We start from the raw sequence: 22,069 nt of genomic DNA, 5'->3' as shown, positions 1-22,069 counted from the left end.
AGCATGTGGGATCTTCCCAGACCAGGGCTCAAACCCGTGTCTCCTGCATTGGCAGGCGGATTCTTAACCACTGCATCACCAGGGAAGCCCCTCTATATTAAAAATTTTTTTTTAATTTTTAAAAAATTAATTAAGTTATTTGTTTTTATTTTTGGCTGTGTTGGGTCTTCGTTGCTGAGCACAGGCTTTCTCTAGTTGTGGTGAGCGGGGGCTACTTGTTGTGGTGCGCGGGCTTCTCATTGCGGTGGCTTCTCTTGCTGTGGAGCACAGGCTCTAGGCACACGGGCTTCAGTAGTTGTGGCACGTGGGCTCTAGAGCGCAGACTCAGTAGTTGGGTGGCCAGGCTTAGTTGCTCCGTGGCATATGGGATCTTCCTGTGCCAGGGATCAAACCCCTGTCCCCTGCATTGGCAGGCAGATTCTTAACCACTGCACCACCAGGGAAGCCCTTTTTAAAATTTTTCTTGGAGCATGGTTGATTTACCGTGTTAGTTTCAGGTGTACAGCAAAGTGAATCAGTTATACATATACCTATATCCACTCTTTTTTTAGATTCTTTTCCCAGATAGGCCATTACATAGTACTGAGTAGAGTTCCCTGTGCTATACAGTAGGTTCTTATTAGTTATCTATTTTATATGTGGTAGTGTGTATATGTCAATCCCAATCTCCCAATTTATCCCTCCCTGCCCTTACCCCTGGTAACCATAAGTTTGTTTTCTACATCTGTGACTCTACCTCTGTTTTGTAAATAAGTTCATTTGTACCCTTTTTTTTAGATTCTACATATAAGCAATATCATATGATGTTTATCTTTCTGTGTCTGACTTCCCTTAGTATGACATTCTCTAGATCCATCCGTCTGTCATTTTTTAAAACTATTTTCATGCATTGACTCAACTAAATAAACTATAGATTCCCTTACCCCACAGATTCCACTGGGGTTTTGATTTTGCATTAGAATGTAGAGGAATGCCACGTGGTGCGGCCAAAAAAAAAAGAGAGGGAGATGCATACCACAACGTAGATTAATTTGGAGGCGCCTGGCATCTTCCAAACTTCTCAGTTGGGAGTGTAGCATCTCTCCCTTTACTCAGGCTGACCTCCTAGAACGTTTTGATGTATCTTTTTAGTTGTCAAGAAGAGGCTCTATGAAAATTATGCTGCATTTGTTCTTTAGATTCTTACAGTACAAATTATTTTTCATATTTCGTGTTTCTTGAGTGATTATTAAAATTTTTAATGTATACTTTTAAATCTTATTGTCATAAGACGTTATGGTGGTTAGCTTTTAAGAGGGAAGGGTTTTGATGTGAAAAATTTTTAATGTAATGTTAAGTTTTGAAATTGCCTTTTTGGCAATTTGTAAATATAAATATTTGTACAAATACTTATTGTTACATGAAACAATAATGTAAATGCCTAAGAATATATGTTTATGCCAAGAAGCAAAATACTTTAATATATATTTTTTGCTTTAGATTCTGGAACTGAAGACATGCTTTGGACAGAAAAGTATCAACCTCAGAACTCCGGTGAACTCATAGGCAATGAGCTAGCTATTAGAAAGTTACATAGGTTGGTAAAATTTGTAAAGGAATTGAGAAATAGTTTATGAATCTAGTTTTACTATTTATTTTATTTGTACTAAAACCTAGAAATTATAAAGTAATACATCACAAGGTAAAATCTTTAAAAAAAAAAAAAAAAAAAGGAAGAAGAATTTTCAGTGAAAAGTAACTGTACCTCTTTTCTCCCGTTTCTACACCCTAGAGGTAAATGACTATTAAAATTGTCTTGTAAAACCTTCCAGAAAAATTTTAATGCATTATTTGCTCTTTTCTTCCTAACAAATAGGATCATATTACTACTAATTCAGGTAATAATCCTTTGTCTATAATTCCCACCTCCAAAGAGTTCTGGAAATTTAAAGTTTATTAACTTTATTATATACATAAAGTTTATTATAGTCTTTATCAGTCCCACTTAGTAGGAGTTCATATTTTTTTAACTAGAAATATTCAGTGATTATGGATGTACTGCCACAGACCCACTAGGGGTATTATGTTTTATGTGGTATATGTACCAAATTACATTTCTAATATCTGAAAAATCCTGAATTCTAAAACTCATCTGGCCCAAAGGATTTCATACAAGGAATTGGGACTCATAATAATAAAATCTTTGAGATTGGCATTGTTCTAAGCACTTGATCATGCTTAGCTCATTTGATCCTTAGAACAATCCTATGAGGGTAAATACTGTTCCTCATGAGGAATGTGGCCCAGAGAGGTTGAGTTATTTGTCCAAGGTCACACAGCTAGAAAGTGGTGGAGCTGGAATTTAAACTCAGTCTAGCTCCAGACTAGAACTTAATCCTTCTACTCATACTTAGCATTGTATCAATAATTAGACATCTTTCATGTCACCATACAATCTACTCAGTTCTTCATAGTTTCTCTGTACTGATTGCTTATGTGAGCATACATACCATAAGGTATCTTTTCCCCTACTGATGTATTTTTAGGTTTTTCCTTTTGGAGGCGAATATAAACAGTGTTGCAGTGAATATCCTTGCACATATTGTCTTGAGTATTTAGGCAAAAATTACTTCATTTTAAAATATTCATGTCCATGTAAAATTATTTTACTATATAGTTGATTCAAAAATGTTATGGAGTTCTTAAAAACTAACAATATACCATCACTCCCCCCAACAATCATTTTAACGTATCATCTAAGAGATATCTATATTCTGTGAATTGTTTTTATTAACATACATTTTCTTATGGTAGTTGGTTGAAAGACTGGAAAAGAAGAGCTGAATTGGAAGAAGGACAGAATTTGAAGGGAAAAAGAGATGAGAAACAGGAAGGTATTTTGAGCCTTTTTTTTCCATTTCACTGAACATTTTTAGAATTAGATTAGCTGAAATTTTTTATAAAGCTGCTTGTTTGATATTTTATATTTGGTTTTTTAGTTTTTGTACGTTGAATTTCCAACATTTATTGGCAAGAAGTTTGTGGAATTTGGTCTTTGGGTTTCGTGAGACAGAATTGATGCCTAAGCGATTGTTTTATGTGCATTTGAATGATTTTTCAGATCCATTGGACGGCATAGACTTTAAAGGCAGTTCAGATGATGAAGAAGAGAATCGTCTTTGCAATACTGTTCTTATAACAGGGCCAACAGGAGTGGGGAAAACTGCTGCAGTATATGCTTGTGCTCAGGAGCTTGGATTTAAGGTTAGCGGACGAATGTTAATGTAATAATTACCCTTGAAACAAAAGGAAACATAAACCGTTCTGCCATTTTTTCATATATTCTTTTAGATATTTGAAGTGAATGCCTCTTCTCAGCGCAGTGGTAGACAAATTCTGTCTCAGCTGAAGGAAGCTACTCAGTCCCATCAAGTAGACAAGCAAGGTGTAAACTCACAAAAACCCTGTTTTTTTAATAGCTACAACCTAGGCAAGTCACCAAGTAAGTAAATTATTTTCCTGAAGTTGTAATGTTTAAAAACTTAAAATCTAAGAAAAGAATTTTAATAATTAGCATTTTTTAAAAATAAATTTATTGGGCTTCCCTGGTGGCACAGTGGTTGAGAGTCCGCCTGCCAATGCAGGGGACGCCGGTTCGTGCCCTGGTCTGGGAAGATCCCACATGCCGCGGAGCAGCTGGGCCCGTGAGCCATGGCTGCTGAGCCTGCGTGTCCGGAGCCTGTGCTCTGCAACAGGAGAGGCCACAGAGGTGAGAGGCCCGCATACCGCCAAAAAAAATAAAAAAATAAAAAAATAAATTTATTTATTTTTGGCTGCATTGGGTCTTCATTGCTGCATGCAGGCTTTCTCTAGTTGTGGTGCGTAGGGGCTACTCTTCATCATGGTGCGTGGGCTTCTCATTGTGGTGGCTTCTCTTGTTGTGGAGCACGGGCTCTAGGCCCATGGGCTTCAGTAGTTGTGGCTCGCAGGCTCTAGAGCACAGCCTCAGTAGTTGTGGCGAACGGGCTTAGTTGCTCCGTGGCGTGTGGGATCTTCCCCGACCAGGGCTCGAACCCATGTCCCATGCATTGGCAGGCTGATTCTTAACCACTGCGCCACCAGTGAAGTCCCAATAATTAGAATTTTGCCATTCATTTTTAATCTTTTCCTATATATATACATGCCTTTTTCATTTTTCTTGGGCTTTATGTTTTAAAACAAATCTCAGGACCATCACATAATTTTACTCATGTATATATATTTCAATATGTAGCTCTAACTGATAAGGACTTTTTAAAAAGCATAACCACAATATCATAATCAGACCTAACAAAATTAACTATTTACCTTAATTTGATGTAATATGTAGTTTAATTTCAGTTTTCTGTTTCAAATGGTTTGTTCAAATCAGGATCCAAGCAAGGTCCACAGTTTACATTAGATTAATGTCACTGAAGTTTCTTTTAATCTAACAGCTCCCTCACCCTTTCTTTTCATGTCATTTATTTGTTGAAGAACATGGGTCATTTGTCATAAAATTTCTCACATTCTAGATTTGGCTGATTATATCTTTATGGTATCAGTTAACACATTCCTCTTGTATTTCTTATAAACTGGCAGATCTGTGGGGTTGATTAGATTCATTTCCATTTTGGTGCTGGCATACATGCATATAGACAGGGCTGTGTGCTTCTTGTGGTGTCATAGCAAGAGATACGTAACGACTGGTTATCCCACTTTTAGTGATATTTAAATATTTTTAAGATTACACCTCTTTCCTTGTGGTGTTAAAATGCCCTATTTAAAAAAAAAAAATTTATTTATTTGGTTGCGTTGGGTCTTAGTTGCGGCTTGCAGGCTCCTTAGTTGTGGCATGTGAACTCTTAGTTGTGGTATGCATGTGGGATCTAGTTCCCAGACCAGGGATCGAACCCTGGCCCCCTGCGTTGGGAGCGTGGAGTCTTAACCACGGCACCACCAGGGAAGTCCCTAAAATGCCCTATTTTTATGACATGATAGTGATATCTATGATAAATTTTTTCAAGCTCAAAATTTTCACTAAGTTTTTCGAACACCTGTGATATGCAAGGTCTATGAGGGTACAAAAAAAGAATAGGACACAGTCATGGAATGGTGCACATATGCTGGTACATAAAGAAGATCCTGCTCTGAGTCCATATGATAATAACTAGCACTTGTAAAGGCTGAATGAGGGTACTTAGAGAGGAGCAAAGGACATGCTCTGGAATAAATGCCAGGCCACTGTTGGGCTTCTGAAGGGTAGACATCAGCCATTTGTTTTATAACTTTGTATCCATCTTTCATAGCATATCTAAAAAAACATATCGTTTGCTTGCAATATCAGTTTACTGTGGGGTAAATAGAAGTTGCACAGGAAAGTCTGTAATGTGCTTAGTATGTACCGATATCACTTTTTCTCCAGCCTCTTCTGACCTCAAGCAGATATAGACAGAGTGAATTAAGGGATTATGAAGATTTTTGCTTCAAGAATATATGTTTCTTGGAAAAGAGTATCTTTTCCAAATGATTGGTTTTGCCTTCTCTACTGGTAGAATAACTAACAATACAGTAATATTTGACTGTAAAGAGAATGTAAGAAAGAAAAAGAATTTTTATACCTTTGCTTTTTAACTGGTAAGGATAGAAATATACTGTGGATAACTCAACTTGCCATCTGTTTAATTTTTAGAATATTTGTCTTTAAGTGAAATTTGTTTTTGGCAGAAAAATTAAGCTCCCCCAAGAAGGTTGTTACATCACCAAGAAAACTTCCTCCACCATCACCACAAAGTAGTGGACCAAAGCGAGTACTTCCCCCTAAAACTTTGGCAAATTATTTTAAAGTGTCTTCTAAGCCAAAAAATAATGAACAAATAGGAGCACTTCTGGAAAATAATAAAGGTAAGATACTAAATTGACAGAGGCCCTGATAACATAAAAATATGATCACAGTTCAAGCGTTCCTATTGCTATTTATTAAACCTCAGTTACACTGAAGTTCATATATATAGGAGTGTTGATACTTTGTTTCAGTTTTGATAATGGATTTCAGTTTGAGTTTATTCTGTGGAAATATCCAGTGTTCTGTTAAAAGTTGATTTTATCTAAAATATTAATGTTTTATTTATGCAGGAATCAAAAATTCTTTTGAACAGAAACCAATTATTCAGACTAAATCTACAAACACAACTAATAAAAATGTCAAAGAGTTTGGGGCTGAGGAGCCCAACAGGAAAAATGCAACATCTCTCATTCTGTTTGAGGAGGTAGGCTTACAGAGGTATACATTTGTGATACCTCCTGATAAAAACTTATTCTAAAGATTACTGTATGTTTTACTATAAAGGACTGTAAAATAGCCAAGAAGGTCAGGAATAATTGTATCTATTTGAAATTAAAGTGAATGAAACTGTCAGCCATAGAAGAATTTTTTAGCAACATGATTAATGCAAATCAGTTACTGTTTAGTGTTTGTAGAAATTATTCTGACCCATACTTCCAATTATAGGTGACTGCATTTTTTTGTTTTTAACTTTTGATAATTTTTTTACCCTTTTAATAGTATAAGACGTTGTAAGCTTTTGGCATGGTGTGAAGTCACACTGTTCACAAATTCATAAATTCTGTCTCTAATAGACATATAGTGTATCTACTGTGATAACTGATATGATAACATAACAGTTATGATAACATAACTGATATCCAATAAGTGTATTGTTACTACATTAATATTCTAATAACCATTTGTTCTTAGGTTGATGTCATTTTCGAAGAAGATGCTGGCTTTTTGAATGCAATCAAAACATTCATGGCAACCACGAAAAGACCTGTAATCCTTACGACAAGTGGTAAGTAACCAGTGATTTTACAATTAATTACTTTTGGTTAAAATATTTGGGGAAAGCTTCTAATTTTAGTTAGATATGTTCCTTTAGAAGTCTGCTGGTAAATTAAGTCTTTTTTTTTTCCCTAAAACGAGGAGGCTTCTAGATCTTTTTTTTTTTTTTTTTAATTATTTTTGGCTGCATGGGGTCTTTGTTGCTGCGCGCGGGATCTTCATTGCCAAGCGCGGGATCTTTAGTTGTGGCATGCGGGATCTAGTTCCCTGACCAGGGATCAAACCTGGGCATTGGGAGTGTGGAGTCTTAACCACTGGACCACCAGGGAATTCCCTGTATATTGTTTTGTAACATTCTTTTCTAGAATATTTGTCATTACAGATATTCAGTAGAATATCTCTGCTATGGATTTCTGATGGAAAATGTTTGTGTTAGACTCTACTTAGAAATTAATAGCCCGTTCAATAGTTAATGATTATACTCTAAAAATATCGATAAAAATCATATTAATCCCAAGTGAGATGGTAGTTTAATTAAAAAGTCAAGATGTAAGTTCAATTCCTTAATGATTTATAATTTGCATATTTTATTTTCATTACTGATGAAATATAGAATACTTTCATAGAAAAGTATGACTAGAGAAAGTACCTTAGTGGTCTTAATGTTTAAAAATATGTTTTTTCCACATAGATCCAACATTTAGTTTAATGTTTGATGGCTGCTTTGAAGAAATTAATTTTAACACTCCTTCACTGGTAAGTTTTGAATTTTGATCAGCATAAATTATATATCACAATTATATAGAATGTGGTTTATTATAAAATTTAGTTATAATTTTTAAATGTGGTTACTAAGGGGTATGTTAAAATTTCTGCATTTTAGGAGACTTCTGATTATCTTTTTTTTTACTTTAAACAATATCTTTTTCAAAATTCATGTATTCAAATTTTTACTAGACTCCAGTGTTCATTAGGTCTTTTTCATAGTAACCAGTGCTTTACTGAAGTGAAATTTGCATATAGTTAAAAATGCACTTAAGGAGCTTCCCTGGTGGTGCAGTGCTTGAGAATCCGCCTGGCGATGCAGGGGACACGGGTTCATGCCCCGGTCCGGGAAGATCCCACATGCTGCAGAGCGGCTAGGCCCGTGAGCCATGGCTGCTGAGCCTGCGCGTCCAGAGCCTGTGCTCCGCAACGGGAGTGGCCACAACAGTGAGAGGCCCGCGTACCGCAAAAAAAAAAAAAAAAAATGCACTTAAGTACACAAATTGAAAAATGTGAACAGAGATAAACGTCCATGTAACCATCACCCAGATCAAAATATAGAACATTTCCATCACCTCCAAAAGTTCCCTTGGGTCCTTTTTAGTCAGCACTCCCCTCTCCACTGGAGATAACCACTATTTTTTTTTTTTTTTTTTAATTTTATTTATTTATTTATTTATTTTTGGCTGTGTTGGGTCTTCGTTTCTGTGTGGGGGCTTTCTCTAGTTGCGGCGAGCCGGGGCCACTCTTCATCGCTGTGCGCAGGCCTCTCACTATCGCGGCCTCTCTTGTTGCGGAGCACGGGCTCCAGACGTGCAGGTTCAGTAGTTGTGGCTCACGGGCCCAGCTGCTCCACGGCATGTGGGATCTTCCCAGACCAGGGCTCGAACCCGTGTCCCCTGCATTGGCAGGCAGATTCTCAACCACTGCGCCACCAGGGAAGCCTGATAACCACTATTCTAATGTGTATTAACTCAGATTAGTTTTGTCTATTCTGAAATTTCAAATAATAGGAAACATTATGTGTCCTTTTACATCTGGTTTCTTTCATTTAACATTATGTTTTTTAGATTTATCCATGCTGTTCTGTCAGTGGAATTGTTGAATCATATGCATTATGTTATTTTTATTTGTTTAGCTTTTTAAGACTCTGCCAGATAGGTTTCCAGTGCATGAGAATTCTGGCAACTCTTGTCAGTCTTTTTAACTTTGGCCCTGGTAGTGGTATCCATCTGTGTGTGTGCATGTTTGCTTTCTGTTAATTAGCTTTGAAGTATAGTTTATTTACAGTAAAATACACCCACTTCAAGTGTATGGTTCAATGAATTTTGACAAATGTAGTTACAGAACATGTCCATCAAGATAGAGAACATCTTTATTACTACCAGAAGTTCCCTTGTGTGCCGTTGTGTTCTGTCCTTTGTCCTAACCCCTCGGCCCTGCCGACTACCAGTCTGTTTTCTGTCACTGTAATTTTGCCAATTGTAGAATTTCATGTCAATAGAATCTTACAATATGTAGTATTTTTTATTTAGTTTCTTTCACACAGCATAATGCTTTTTCAGATTTGCTCATATTACCTGTGCCAGTAGTTTCTTTCCTTTTTTTAAAGTAAGTTTATTTATACATTTATATATATATATATATATATATATATATATAATATGTTTTATATATATTCTTTTTTACATTTTTTCCATTATTGGTTATTACAAGATATTGAAATAGTTCCCTGTGCTATACAGTAGGTCCTTGTTGTTTATCTATTTCACATATAGTAGTATTTGTTATTCCCAAACTCCCCTTCACCTTTGGTAACCATGTTTGTTTTCTGTGTCTGTGAGAGTATTTCTGTTCTGTAAATAAGTTGGGCACGAATCCGTGTCCCCTGCATAGGCAGGCGGACTCTCAACCACTGCGCCACCAGGGAAGCCCCATTTATATATTTTTTATTTTTGGCTGCGTTGGGTTTTTGTTGCTGCAAAGGGGCTTTCTCTAGTTGCGGTGAGCGGGGGCTACTCTTTGTTGTGATGCGTGGGCTTCTCAATGTGGTGGCTTCTCTTGTTGCGGAGCACAGACTCTAGTCGCGGGCTTCAGAGGTTGTGGCATGCAGGCTCAGTAGTTGTGGCTCACGGACTCTAGAGCACAGGCTCAGTAGTTGTGGCTCACGGGCCTAGTTGCTCCGCGACATGTGGGATCTTCCCAGACCAGGGCTCAAACCCGCGTCCCCTGCATTGGCAGGCAGATTCTCAATCACTGTGCCACCAGGGAAGCCCCCAAGGGATTTTCTTAAGGTTTAGTAAAATTGCCTTCAGGATTCAGGTTGGAGAATCTCCCATAAAATTTTCTTTGCTGTCTCAGACTATATACAGTTAATAAAAAAGTTTATGTAAATGCTTTTAATTTGGTACCATATTCTTCTAGATCAATCATTCTCAATAAGAGCTTAAAATATTGTGAATCTTAGCAAAATTTGGCTTGCTTTTTGATGTTATTGATGTATTTCTGTTAACTCTGCAGTTGACCATATTTCTTTCCTGTGTCTCTCTCCCTCCTACCCCCACCTCTCCCCTCCTGTCTCTCTCTCTCTCTCACTCTCTCTCAGCTAAATGTTGCCAGCTACCTACAGATGATCTGCTTGACTGAGAATTTTAGAACCGATGTAAAAGAGTTTGTAACATTGCTAACTGCAAATACTTGTGACATCAGAAAAAGTATCCTTTACTTACAATTCTGGATTAGAAGTGGAGGTGGATTTTTAGAAGAAAGGCCATTATCTTTTTGTCGTAAGTTGATTTGTTGTAAAAGAAATTTCTGTAATGGGATCCTATATTAAAATATATGCTGTATCAAAACATTTGAAAGATTATAAAAATTTTGAGCATTGAGGTATGTTAATATTAAAAGAAACATACATACATCAACTTAGTTGATGAAAAGTTTTGTAAGCATTAAATGTGGGTAAATACAATTAAACTGAACCTGGAACAAATGGTTACTTGTACATTTATAAACATAGTTGCTTATAAACAAATGGAATTATATTATTTAGCAACTTCCTTTTTTCACTTATTAAAAAAATAAGTATTGGTAATTTTTCCATATGTAAATTATTTTTAGATGACTGTATTGTAAGTTCCTTTTCAGCTTCCTTAATAGCCTATAATTCTCTCTTTCCTAAGAACTCTATTATTTCAGAAATGCTTTATTTTATTTCTTACCAATCTTCAGTCATTGTTACCTAATTCAAGTCACAGACATTTACTGAGGACTTTCTCCATGCCAGGTCCTGTGTTTATATGAATAAGACATGGTTCCTTCCCTGAAGAAGTTCATAGTTTGTGGTTTCCATGCTCCATAGTCACAGTTCTGTAGTTACAGATCCTGCTCTGGGAAATATACAAATATTTAATTTAAAAAAAGGTGAAGTTCTGTAATATTAATCCCTTATTGGTTTTCTGATTAGTTCAAAATTTAATATTTTTTAAAATTAATTAATTTATTTATTTTTGCTGCGTTGGGTCTTCATTTCTGTGCGAGGGCTTTCTCTAGTTGCGGCGAGCGGGGGCCACTCTTCATCGCTGTGCGCAGGCCTCTCACTATCGCGGCCTCTCTTGTTGCGGAGCACGGGCTCCAGACGCGCAGGTTCAGTAGTTGTGGCTCACGGGCCCAGTTGCTCCGCGGCATGTGGGATTTTCCCAGACCAGGGCTCGAACCCATGTCCCCTGCATTGGCAGGCAGATTCTCAACCACTGTGCCACCAGGGAAGCCCTAATGTCTTATTCTTTTTCAAAGTATTTAATTCAATTTAAGCTGGCAGTTTTAACTATTTCTTAGAAGTAAATATGATAAATAGGACATGGAAAATATCCTATTTTATTTTATTTTTTGTGTGTGTGTGTGTGTGTTTGTTTTTTTTTTTGGCGGTACGCGGGCCTCTCACCGTTGTGGCCTCTCCCATTACGGAGCACAGGCTCCGGACGCACAGGCTCAGCGGCCGTGGCTCACGGGCCTAGCCGTTCCGCGGCATGTGGGATCTTCCCAGACTGGGGCACGAATCCGTGTCCCCTGCGGACTCTCAACCACTGTGCCACCAGGGAAGACCCAAAAATATCCTATTTTAAACAAAATAGTTAATAACTATCACCATATTACTGGTTATAAAATGCAATACCAAGAACTTTAGCATTATTTCTTTTCTTGAAGATCTTAAATGCATTTCATTCCTGTCTTAAAAATGAAACACAGATACACACTCATTGGAAATCAGACAGAAGTATATAATGTAAAAAGTAAAAGATCTTGCCCCACTTCTTAAAGGTAGCTACTGTTAGACCTTTATCTATGCATATACAAATATTGCTACCTACTTATTTAGCAAAATTAACCAATACTATATGTATTGTTAAACAGTTTGCTTTTTCTTACCTCACAATTTATTGTCAGTACGTAGTTCTAGCCCTCTCTTTTTCACAGCTGTGTGCTATTCCATAATATAAAGTGGATGTAACATAATTTAATTAACCATTACCTACTAGGTGACATTTAAGTCATCTTCAGTTTGTTGTTAAAGTATGCAATGAATATCTTTTTTAATTTTGCTAATTTAGAAGGTGAAAAATGAATGGTATCTTATTTTCATTTCCATTTCCATGATCACTGGTAAAATTGTACATCTTTTTATGAGTTTATTCGATATTTGTGTTTCTTCTGTGACTTGCCTGTCCAGCCCTTGCTCTTTTTTCTGTTGGATTGTTTTGTAAGCCCACCCCACACCCCAGCCCCACTTAACCTATGTAGAAATCATGTTTGTATTGTATGCTTTATGAATTAGATACATATGGGGAGAATAACAAAATGAGGATTAGGTCCAAAAAATGCCAAAGGGGACTTCCCTGGTGGCGCAGTGGTTAAGAATCCTCCTGCCAATGCCGGGGATGTGGGTTCAGTCCCTGGCCCTGGAAGATCCCTCATGCTGCATAGCCACTAAGCCTGTGCCTGTGCTCTGGAGCCCGTGCTCTGCAACAGGAGAGGCCATGACGGTGAGAGGCCTGCGCATTGCAACTAAGAGTGGCCCCCGCTGGCTGCAACTAGAGAGGGCCTGCCCGCAGCAAAGACCCAACACAGTCAAAAATAAATAGATAAATAAATAAATTTATTTTTTAAAAAATGCCAAAGGATCTTGGATTTTAAATAATTGCTTAAATAATTGCTTGCTACAATTTGATAAAAATATGGATAGCTAAGGTTTTCTTTTACTAATTTTGTAGGAGGAAATAGCAGAAATGTACAACTTGTTTGCTCTGAAGATGACCCTGATTCCAAAAATAAAGCTAAAAATACTAAAAGGAATCCAACAGACCTTCCCAAATGTGACATTGGCTGTGCTGAGACCTTGTTTGGCCTTAAGAACATTTTTTCCCCATCTGAAGACTTATTTTCATTTTTGAAGGTATTTTCAATGTCTAGTACATTTATGTTCTTTTTCATCTTCCCAACACTCACTTCTGTCTTTTGAATCTTAAGGTTAACTTAAATTTACCAGTAATTTTTACAGGCTTCAGATTTCTGATTTTAACACATTGTACCACTTTGACAAATGGTGCATAGGCCTTGCTCTAAATGTATATTATAGAATTTAGGATAGAACTTAGAAATATTTCAGATAAAAAAAGACAATTTCAGAACAGTAGTTTTTAAGCAAATGAGCTTCTAATTATTGAATTAGGGTATATACTATTAGAGAATTTAATTTTTTAAATTAACAGTCTAAATTAATCTTTTAGACTCATGATACTATTTGATGTATTAGGGAAGAGTAGGTTAATAAAATTATGAGGGTTAGCAACTCATTACTTTGAAAATAGATAGGAATGACACTATATTCATATGGGTAGAAAAATGTTCAGACTATGTACTGTTATGACATTTCTTTACTCAATATTGTTTTTCAGCACAAAATCAGAACAAAGGAAGAATGGCAGAAGCTCATCCAGCTTCTTACAGAATTCCAAATGAGGAATGTAGATTTCTTATATAGTAATCTTGAGTTCATTCTACCACTACCTGTTAATATCATTCCAGAAACAGAAAACTTTTCTGGTTCATCAGTAAGTGTGGACACCAATGCAGCTACAAAAAATATGAAATGTCTTGCTAGGAAACTTTCTGAAGGAGAGAAGCCATTGAAAAAGTCACAAAAAAAGAAACATAAGAAAAAGATGGTAATTTTAGATGACAGTGACTTATTTGACACCGAATTGGACTTTTCTGATGAATTTATTCGGCTTTCCTCTGCATCTTCTCCAAATTCAGAAGAAAGCAAAGCCAGAGATAAAGAAAGCAATCCAGAGACAAAGAAACTAAACAAATGTCTAGAGTCAAACGTTGAATCTATTCCTCGTTCTCCTAAAACACCAGCAGAAAAAAAATATTCTGTCCTTGTTTCTCACTGTTTAAATTCTCTCACTGAGTTCATGGACAACATATCCTTCTTAGATGCCCTTTTAACTGATGTAAGGGAACATAGGGAATTTGGTAAAAATGATTTTGGCTGGACAAATGGAAAGGTTAAAAGTGGACTTTGTGATGAGTTTAGTCTCGAGAGTAGTGATGGATGGACTTCTCAGAGCTCTGGAGAATTAAAGGCAGCTGTAGAAGCTCTCAGCTTTACTAAATGTTCTTCTACTATTTCAAAAGCATTGGAAACCTCCCTGAATTCTTGCAAGCAAGTAGGAAGAGATCCAACAAAAGAACTTACTTTTTATGTTTCACAAAAGCGCAACAATGTACACTTCAGTCAGTCAGCAGCTAATTTAGAGTAAGTCTTGACTTCTGTTTACTTTTTATTTTTCAATAATAAATGATAAAGCGGAAATTATTAGTTTCTTTCTCTTACTAATTTTGAAATGCTGGGCTTTATTGATCATGGTAAGCCCTTCATATTAATAATGTAGCTTCTAATGAGACAGTTAAGGAGACCAGCCTGATTGCTGGGAAGAAAAAGTGAGAGATTGGGGTGGGGGTTAGATTTGGGAGACTCTTGGATAACAGGGAAGGGGTCTGGATTTGCTGCGCAGACAGCAGGTAGCCATTAAAGTCTTTTCAGTATGGGAGTGATTGATGTGTTGGAAATGATATAGAAGTGAATCTGGAATACAGTTAATCTAGTCTAGACCAGAAGCAGGGAGAAGCAGAGACCAGCAGCTGGTTTTGGGATTGTTGTATTTTTATTGGGCAGTAAAAATCAAAAAATAATGCATTACTTTTCATTTACAGCAGTGCTTGGAAGAGGATAGCAGTCATCAAAAGTGTGTTTTCTAGCCGATCTCTTCCGAACCTGGGTAATAGACAAGCTAGTATAATAGAATACTTGCCAACTCTGCGAAACATTTGTAAGACTGAGAAGCTAAAAGAACAAGGAAAAAGTAAAAGAAGGTAGTTTCTATAAAAACATTTTACATAACTATTTCAAGATTGATAAATATTCTCATCTGATGGAACTATTAATATTAAAGTATGTTTTCCCTTGTAATTTTGACAGATTCCTGCACTATCTTGAAGGAATTCATCTTAACATTTCAAAAGAGACTATGAACACTTTGGCAGCTGGCTTTCCTTAATATCCTACATTTACAGTGCCTTGTACAGATTCTTACATGGTCCTTAAGAGACTTTTTTTTTTTTTTTTTTTGCAGTATGCGGGCCTCTCGCTGTTGTGGCCTCTCCCGTTGCGGAGCACAGGCTCCGGACACACAGGCTCAGCGGCCATGGCTCACGGTCCCAGCCGCTCCGCGGCATGTGGGATCTCCCCGGACCGGGGCATGAATCCGTGTCCCCTGAATCGGCAGGCGGACTCTTAACCACTGCGCCACCAGGGAAGCCCAAGAGACATTTTTATAGTGATTTTCATGGAAGAGTTTATTTCTCTTAATGTACATGTAAAACATACTATTTGTATATTTCTTATTAGTGTGTAAATATTTAAAATGAAAAGATTTGAGTTACAAATTGTATTTATAATTGTGGTAGTGGTGGGGGTTTTTTGTATTATCTGATTTAGCGTTGTTGGAGTATTTTTGTATGTGTGTGAGCTGTTTCCAGAAGGTAGAGTTCACTGAATATTTCTAAAGGTGCTTCAGTGCTAAACTAATCCATAATTTTTCCCCTTCTGGTGACCCTTGATCCACGCTGTGAATGTGAATCACCTAGGTGATAAATCTTTTTTAAAAATAAGTTTACACAGGGCTTCCCTGGTGGTACAGTGGTTGAGTCTGCCTGCCAATGCAGGGGACACGGGTTCGAGCCCTAGTCTGGGAAGATCCCACATGCCGCGGAGCAACTGGGCCCATGAGCCACAGCTACTGGCCCTGCGCGTCTGGAGCCTGTGCTCCGCAACAAGAGAGGCCGCGACAGTGAGGGGCCCGCGCACCGCGATGAGGAGTGGCCCCCGCTCACCGCAACTAGAGAAAGCCCTCGCCCAGAAATGAAGACCCAACACAGCCAAAATAAATAAATTAATTAATTAAATAAGTTTACACAATTCAAAATACAAAATAGCGTGTATAATACGTAAGCAAACTTCCTAGGAAAGAAATTTCAAAAATAAGATCTTCCTGATAAAATTATTTTTAGTGTACTCATCCAGTACATTTTACCATGTGAATCACTGAATGCTGACAAGGTGAAATCAAGATTATGAATTGTAGTTTTCGTAAATCTTTTTTAGCAACCATGCAAATGTGATATCTTGTATATTTTGACAGTTCAAATCATTTGTACATTTTTCTTGTATTTTTATATCATTGGTGTTTTATTTCATAAAGATATTAATGATAATATAAATATTTTGGACAAACTGCTATTCACTGAAACTGTAACAAAGGATTCTACCCTAGGATTTCTACATGATAGCCATTTCGACTTAAGGTTATATTTTTGGAGAAAGTATATATTTTTAATTACAAGGTTTTAAAATACCACATTTCACTTAAAATCATTTTTGCAATCAGATGTATCTGAAAATAGTTTCCTATTTCAAGTGTTTATATTATATATTGGCTTAATATTCAGTTATATTATCTGGTGAATTAATTTTCACTTCAAAAGGTAAGGATCCTAATTTTGTACAGTTGAAAAATAGATGTATACCTGTGTACAAAATGTTTTTACCTCTTATTTGTTCAACCTACCTTTTCTTGTATTGATAGTACACTGATTTAATTAAAGGCTAAAGCTAAAAGACTGCAATGTTTAGAGAGTTCCAGATGTAATCATCTGGGTAAATATGGATATTGTATAGGCTTGGATATAGTCTATATCTTATAGGTTTTGTCCCTGTACAAAAGAGAATAACATCTAAGGCATTTTTTTTTAAGTATATGGATTTATTATTTTCTACTGAATGCAGAAGTCCACTACCTATAGAGCATTTACCAGTTAATTTGGTCTTTAATTATTAGAAAATTCGGATAATCCTCATCAGTTGAGGAACCAAAGTAAAATAACTCCATAGAATTGTATTTAAATGATCAAAAGCCAAGAAATAATGGGGGTATTTTCCTCCCTAATAGGGACACATTTAATATCTTTTTTTTTTTAAGGTTAAGCATAATTTTGGGAAATATTTTCTCAATTCTTAAAGGTTCCTGTAAGACTTAAGATTTACTTTTGTGATAAAAGTAACCAAATTTTCATGACTCTTCAGTACTTAGCATCTTATCCTATAAATGTCTAATTTGGACACATTTCACTACAGCTATTTCTAGAAATGTTGAGAAGTAGAATGCCACACATCTGGCATGAACAACTGAATGGTTGGTGACTGTTTACTAAAGTATAAAACACTGGCAAATGACGTGGTCTGGAGGAAAGAGAATGATTTCAGATGTGTACTTGGAGGTATCTATAACAGTTCCAGGGTGGAGATGCTCATGTATACAGTCACATATGTAGAGATTTACATGTGCATGGCCAGAGTCTAGAGTGTACATCAAACTGCCTAGGGAGTTGGAGGTGCTGGAAGGGAGGACTTCCATGTATTTTATAGATTTCTGATTATTTGAATTTTTTTTCCCAACAAGTATACTTCACTTTTTTTTTTTTTTTTTTTTTTCTTGCGTTATGCGGGCCTCTCACTGTCGTGGCCTCTCCCATTTGCGGAGCACAGGCTCCGGACGCGCAGGCTCAGCGGCCATGGCTCACGGGCCCAGCCGCTCCGCGGCATGTGGGATCTTCCCGAAACGGGGCACGAACCCGCGTCTCCTGCATCGGCAGGCAGACTCTCAAGCACTGCGCCACCAGGGAAGCCCATACTTCACTTTTAAAGGAAAGAAAAGACTTAATGCTTTGGCATCAGAGAGACTTGGGTTCAGTATAGGTGAGATATAATGAGGGCCTGAACTAAGGCAAATCTAATGGAAATGGAGAGATGTGGGGAAAAAAGTGCTACTTTTCTCAAAAGATGGTCTGTTAAGTAAAATATTTCAAAGTCTAGGGCTTCCCTCGTGGCGCAGTGGTTAAGAATCCGCCTGCCAATGCAGGGCACACGGGTTCGAGCCCTGGTCTGGGAAGATCCCACATGCCACGGAGCAGCTAAGCCCGTACGCCACAGCTACAGAACCTGCGCTCTAGAGCCCACGAGCCACAACTACTGAGCCCGTGTGCCACAACTACTGAAGGCCGCACACCTAGAGCCTGTGCTCCGCAACAAGAGAAGCCACCGCAATGAGAAGCCCGCGCACCACAACGAAGAGTAGCCCCTGCTCGCTGCAACTAGAGAAAGGCCCACGCACAGTAACGAATATTCAATGCAGACCAAAAAAAAAAAAATTTCAAAGTTTAAAAATGAGCCTATTGGGCTTCCCTGGCAGTCCAGTGGTTAAGACTCCACACTTGCACTGTAGCGGGTACAGGTTCAATCCCTGGTTGGGGAACTAAGATCCTGCATGCTGCATGGTGCAGCCAAAAAAAAAAAAAAAAAAAAAAAGCCTATTAAACAAAGCTTATTTGTTTTGGGCTTAACAGATTGAGCTGATGAAAACTCCCTTCTGGAGGCAGTGCATCAAACCACATTGTACTTTCAGAGTAAGAAGAGGATTCTACAAGCTGTGTTATCAGTTATATTTAGCTTTATTCCCATGATGAGCACTATCCAGAAAATTCATTATTCCCTATTTTAACAGTATGATAATAATGCAAATCCTTTAGTAGACATGGCATTTGCCTTTCAAGGAAGATAACTTTGTTTCTTGTTTTGGATGTTTAGGGAACATCTTATTTTTTAACGCTTAAACCCAAAAGGCACAGAATCTCATATTTATTGATTTAGCCTTGGTTTATTATTGTGTAAACCATTCAGTAGCCAAAAGTCTGACTTGAAACATCTAAATACACTCAAACTTATGTTTTCTTCTCCATTAACACGGATGTTCAAAACAGTTGGTTTTAAAACTTCAGACCTAATAAATATAAATTAATATGACATTAAGAACATGTAACATACTAACTTCAGAATTTTAAGATCCAGTATTAAAAACTGCCAATTCATAAAAGGCAATAGCTTGTAATAATGAATCATATAACTCTTCTACCCTGTATTGTTCAGTAGATGAAAACATCTGTCTGTAGCGGACTATCTTATCTGGTGGGAAGAATACCCGAGGCTCTTCTTTCAGTACAGACTCTGAGAGGAGCTGCTTCACTACCTCTTTTCCACTAGTCCGTGTGTCACCAATCATCAGTTCAAAGTGCTTCCCCACTGCATTTCGATTCATGCTCAGCACCTGATGATGGCCATCCTGGGTAAAAGTTGTATTCAGCAAGGCATACAGCATGGCTTCCATGATATGAAAATGTAATAGTATAGGAAACAGAGATGAGTTCTGAAATGAAGGTCCTGTTTTCTCCAGGACATAGAAGTCGGCTTTAGGCATCTTTGAAATAACTGAAGAAATCTTTTTTTTTTTTTTTTGGGGGGGGGGGGGAGGAGGGAAGATAAAATAAGTGAACAGAAATAATTCATTAAGTTTTATTGTTTGGGCCCCCTCTCTGTCCCACTTCTATTTTTTAAATATATAACTTACATAATATTGCTATTGACAATTTTGAAGTAATTGAAAAAGCATTTTATGAAGGGGTCAGGACAGCCAAGTTCTTTCTAGTAGGAACAAGCTGAGCTAAGACAAGTCAGTTAATCCTCCTAATTACTAGTTTCTTCATCTGTACAATGGGCTTCATAATTCCTAAAAACTATATTGGCTTTAAGATTAGACACAATTGTATTATTTAGCTTTTAAAAAATTCTAGGGTAGAGTATAGGGTTGGAATAACTAGCCTAGAATCAATCACCTCCGCAACTGACTAATCACATCGTATACTTGATGGAACCAGTTTTCATAGATATAATCAGGATGATCATTACTTCCCATCTCACCAGGTTTTGAAGACTAAATGAGACAATAAGTAATAGTGTTTGAAGAATAAGCTTTATAAAAATAAAAATTAAAAAAAATAAGCTTTATAAATATGGTAATGCAGTTTCTTAACATTTAGAGTAATATATTTTACCACTGATTTTCTCAGGATCTGCCTTGGATTCATAAGGCATTTCTTAAATGATTCAATTTTTAAAAAATCATAAGTGATGGAAAACACAGGAATGGGTGAATAATAAGTACCAAAAGAAAATCCATCCTTACTATCTTATTTCATTCCTTTTAGGACTAAAAGACTACACAAGGAGCTCTAGCAGGTAGGGATTTGGAGGTGTAACTGCCTTACCTCTTCTAAATAGACAGATGATAGGTATGTTCCTTTCATCAATCGGCAGTATTCAGTTTGCTGCCAGTCCAGCACTGCCAGTTTACGATCAAGGTGAGCCCAGGCAATTCTTCGAGTACCAGAAACAATGGATACAATACTATTAATTGCCTAAAACAAAAAAGGCTGGTTTAATTACAAGTGTAAACATTTTAACAGATGAAAAATTAAAGATACAAACTCAGAAATCCAAATTAGTTTATTAATAGAAATATATTTACAGTTTATGAACTAAGAATTGTTAAAGAGTAATTATTATTAAAAGGTAACCAGTAGCAGTCTTTTACTTGTTGAACAGAACTTTTACTTGTTCTCAGCAACTAGCTCAAAGTAGGCATTCAAATATTCAGATGTTGCTGGGGAATGTGCTAGATACTGGGAAACAAGGGACATAACCATATATTATAAGAAATGCCACCATACAAGTTACACTGTAGAGAGGAGGAATGGTCAGGAAGACTTACTGGAGGACTAGGAGAATGAGGTAAACGGGGAGTCATTTCACCCAGATGTCTGCAAATACAGGCTGACACCTCTCACTCAGGCAGTGGAATAAAGAGTGCAAGTGGGAAAAGGGCAGAGGGGTAGGCAAATTTCTGCAAAAAGTAACTTCCTTTATCCTGAGAGCTACAGGGAGCCACCAAAGCATACAACATTCAGGTGTAACACGAGATACACATTGCAGAAAGAACATGGACAGCTGTGTGGAAGGTGGACGGGAGGCGTCTAGACTAGAGGTGGGGATTTGTGTTAGGTACCTGTTGCGCGACAAAGTACTAAGAATCTAGGTCACAGTGAAGAAGCACAAGAAACAGATCAGAAGTAATTGGAGTAGAATTAATATGTGAGATGAAGGAGGAGCCTAGGAAAGCAGCCATATATCCTCTCAACATTCCTCCTAAGTAAGTCTTGCCCAGACCTACTTCTCTACATCCACTGTCCTTTCTTCCTAGAATGCCTTCCTCTTCCTGCTAGCCTAGTTAGCTCTCCGTGATCCAGGCTGAGTTCTTCTAGTAAACATTCCCCAACCCACAGTTCTCTCCTCTAAATTGCCAATTTACTACCTGTACATCTCATTCTTTGAGAATAACCATATAATAGATTATCTATTTATATGTGTATCTCTGGGCCCACCAACTAAACTATAATCTGCCTGAAGAACCCCGTCTTCGTGCTCAGAATAGTGCTTTGGTTCTCAAATATTTAGGCAGTATAAGACGCATTAAGAAACAAAGAGTATACCTTAAGTCTCTCTCTTCCTATTTCTGGTTTGATGAGCTTTCTCAAGAGCCGATTTTCCTGTAACTTCCTTTTTTTCCCTCCAGTCTCTGGATTAAGAATGGAGTTACAAACTTGAATGGTGGTTTTATACTGGAACAAGGGCACATTCATTAAACTCTCCAAATTCTGAAATGGCCCAAACTTTTCTCTGTGCTCTACAATACTGAGGGACTTTTTTCCACGAAGCAATGTGAAACCTTCAAGTTCTTTATTAGACGCTGTATTCAACACATGCAAGATGGAAGCCTGCTGTTCTGAAGAGAAGAGCTTGTCAAGTGCCTTTCCAGACTCCTTTGCGTTTTCATCAGAAAAATCAACATGGGGAATAATTTTCTTTGGTGCAGTGGATTTTTTCCGACAGCAGGA

The 22,069-nt window shown here is 37.2% G+C and overlaps 2 protein-coding genes across 2 annotated transcripts in view; one reads left to right on the top strand and one right to left on the bottom strand.

Annotated features, from left to right (window-relative positions):
* ATAD5 (ATPase family AAA domain containing 5) overlaps positions 1–15,225 on the top strand; it is a 35,890-nt gene extending 20,665 nt beyond the window's left edge. The window contains 13 exon segments of the mRNA XM_007452382.1: positions 1,480–1,576; positions 2,794–2,873; positions 3,101–3,243; positions 3,331–3,481; positions 5,725–5,901; positions 6,133–6,266; positions 6,755–6,848; positions 7,530–7,594; positions 10,209–10,389; positions 12,874–13,055; positions 13,558–14,423; positions 14,882–15,040; positions 15,147–15,225. Coding sequence (XP_007452444.1) covers positions 1,480–1,576; positions 2,794–2,873; positions 3,101–3,243; positions 3,331–3,481; positions 5,725–5,901; positions 6,133–6,266; positions 6,755–6,848; positions 7,530–7,594; positions 10,209–10,389; positions 12,874–13,055; positions 13,558–14,423; positions 14,882–15,040; positions 15,147–15,225 — 2,408 coding nt within the window.
* A 3,485-nt stretch (positions 15,226–18,710) lies between these two features.
* Positions 18,711–22,069, bottom strand: part of TEFM (transcription elongation factor, mitochondrial) — a 4,739-nt gene continuing 1,380 nt past the window's right edge. The window contains 3 exon segments of the mRNA XM_007452380.1: positions 18,711–19,557; positions 20,384–20,533; positions 21,665–22,069. The exon segment at positions 21,665–22,069 is cut by the window's right edge and continues 15 nt beyond it. Of these exon segments, the coding sequence (XP_007452442.1) occupies positions 19,120–19,557; positions 20,384–20,533; positions 21,665–22,069 (993 nt within the window). The 3' untranslated portion in view covers positions 18,711–19,119.

This window comes from Lipotes vexillifer, unplaced genomic scaffold, assembly GCF_000442215.2.
Source record: "Lipotes vexillifer unplaced genomic scaffold, Lipotes_vexillifer_v1.1 scaffold216, whole genome shotgun sequence".
Classification (NCBI taxonomy): domain Eukaryota; kingdom Metazoa; phylum Chordata; class Mammalia; order Artiodactyla; family Lipotidae; genus Lipotes; species Lipotes vexillifer.
Note: the sequence above shows the minus strand (reverse complement) of the source record. Positions and strands in the feature narration are given on the sequence as shown.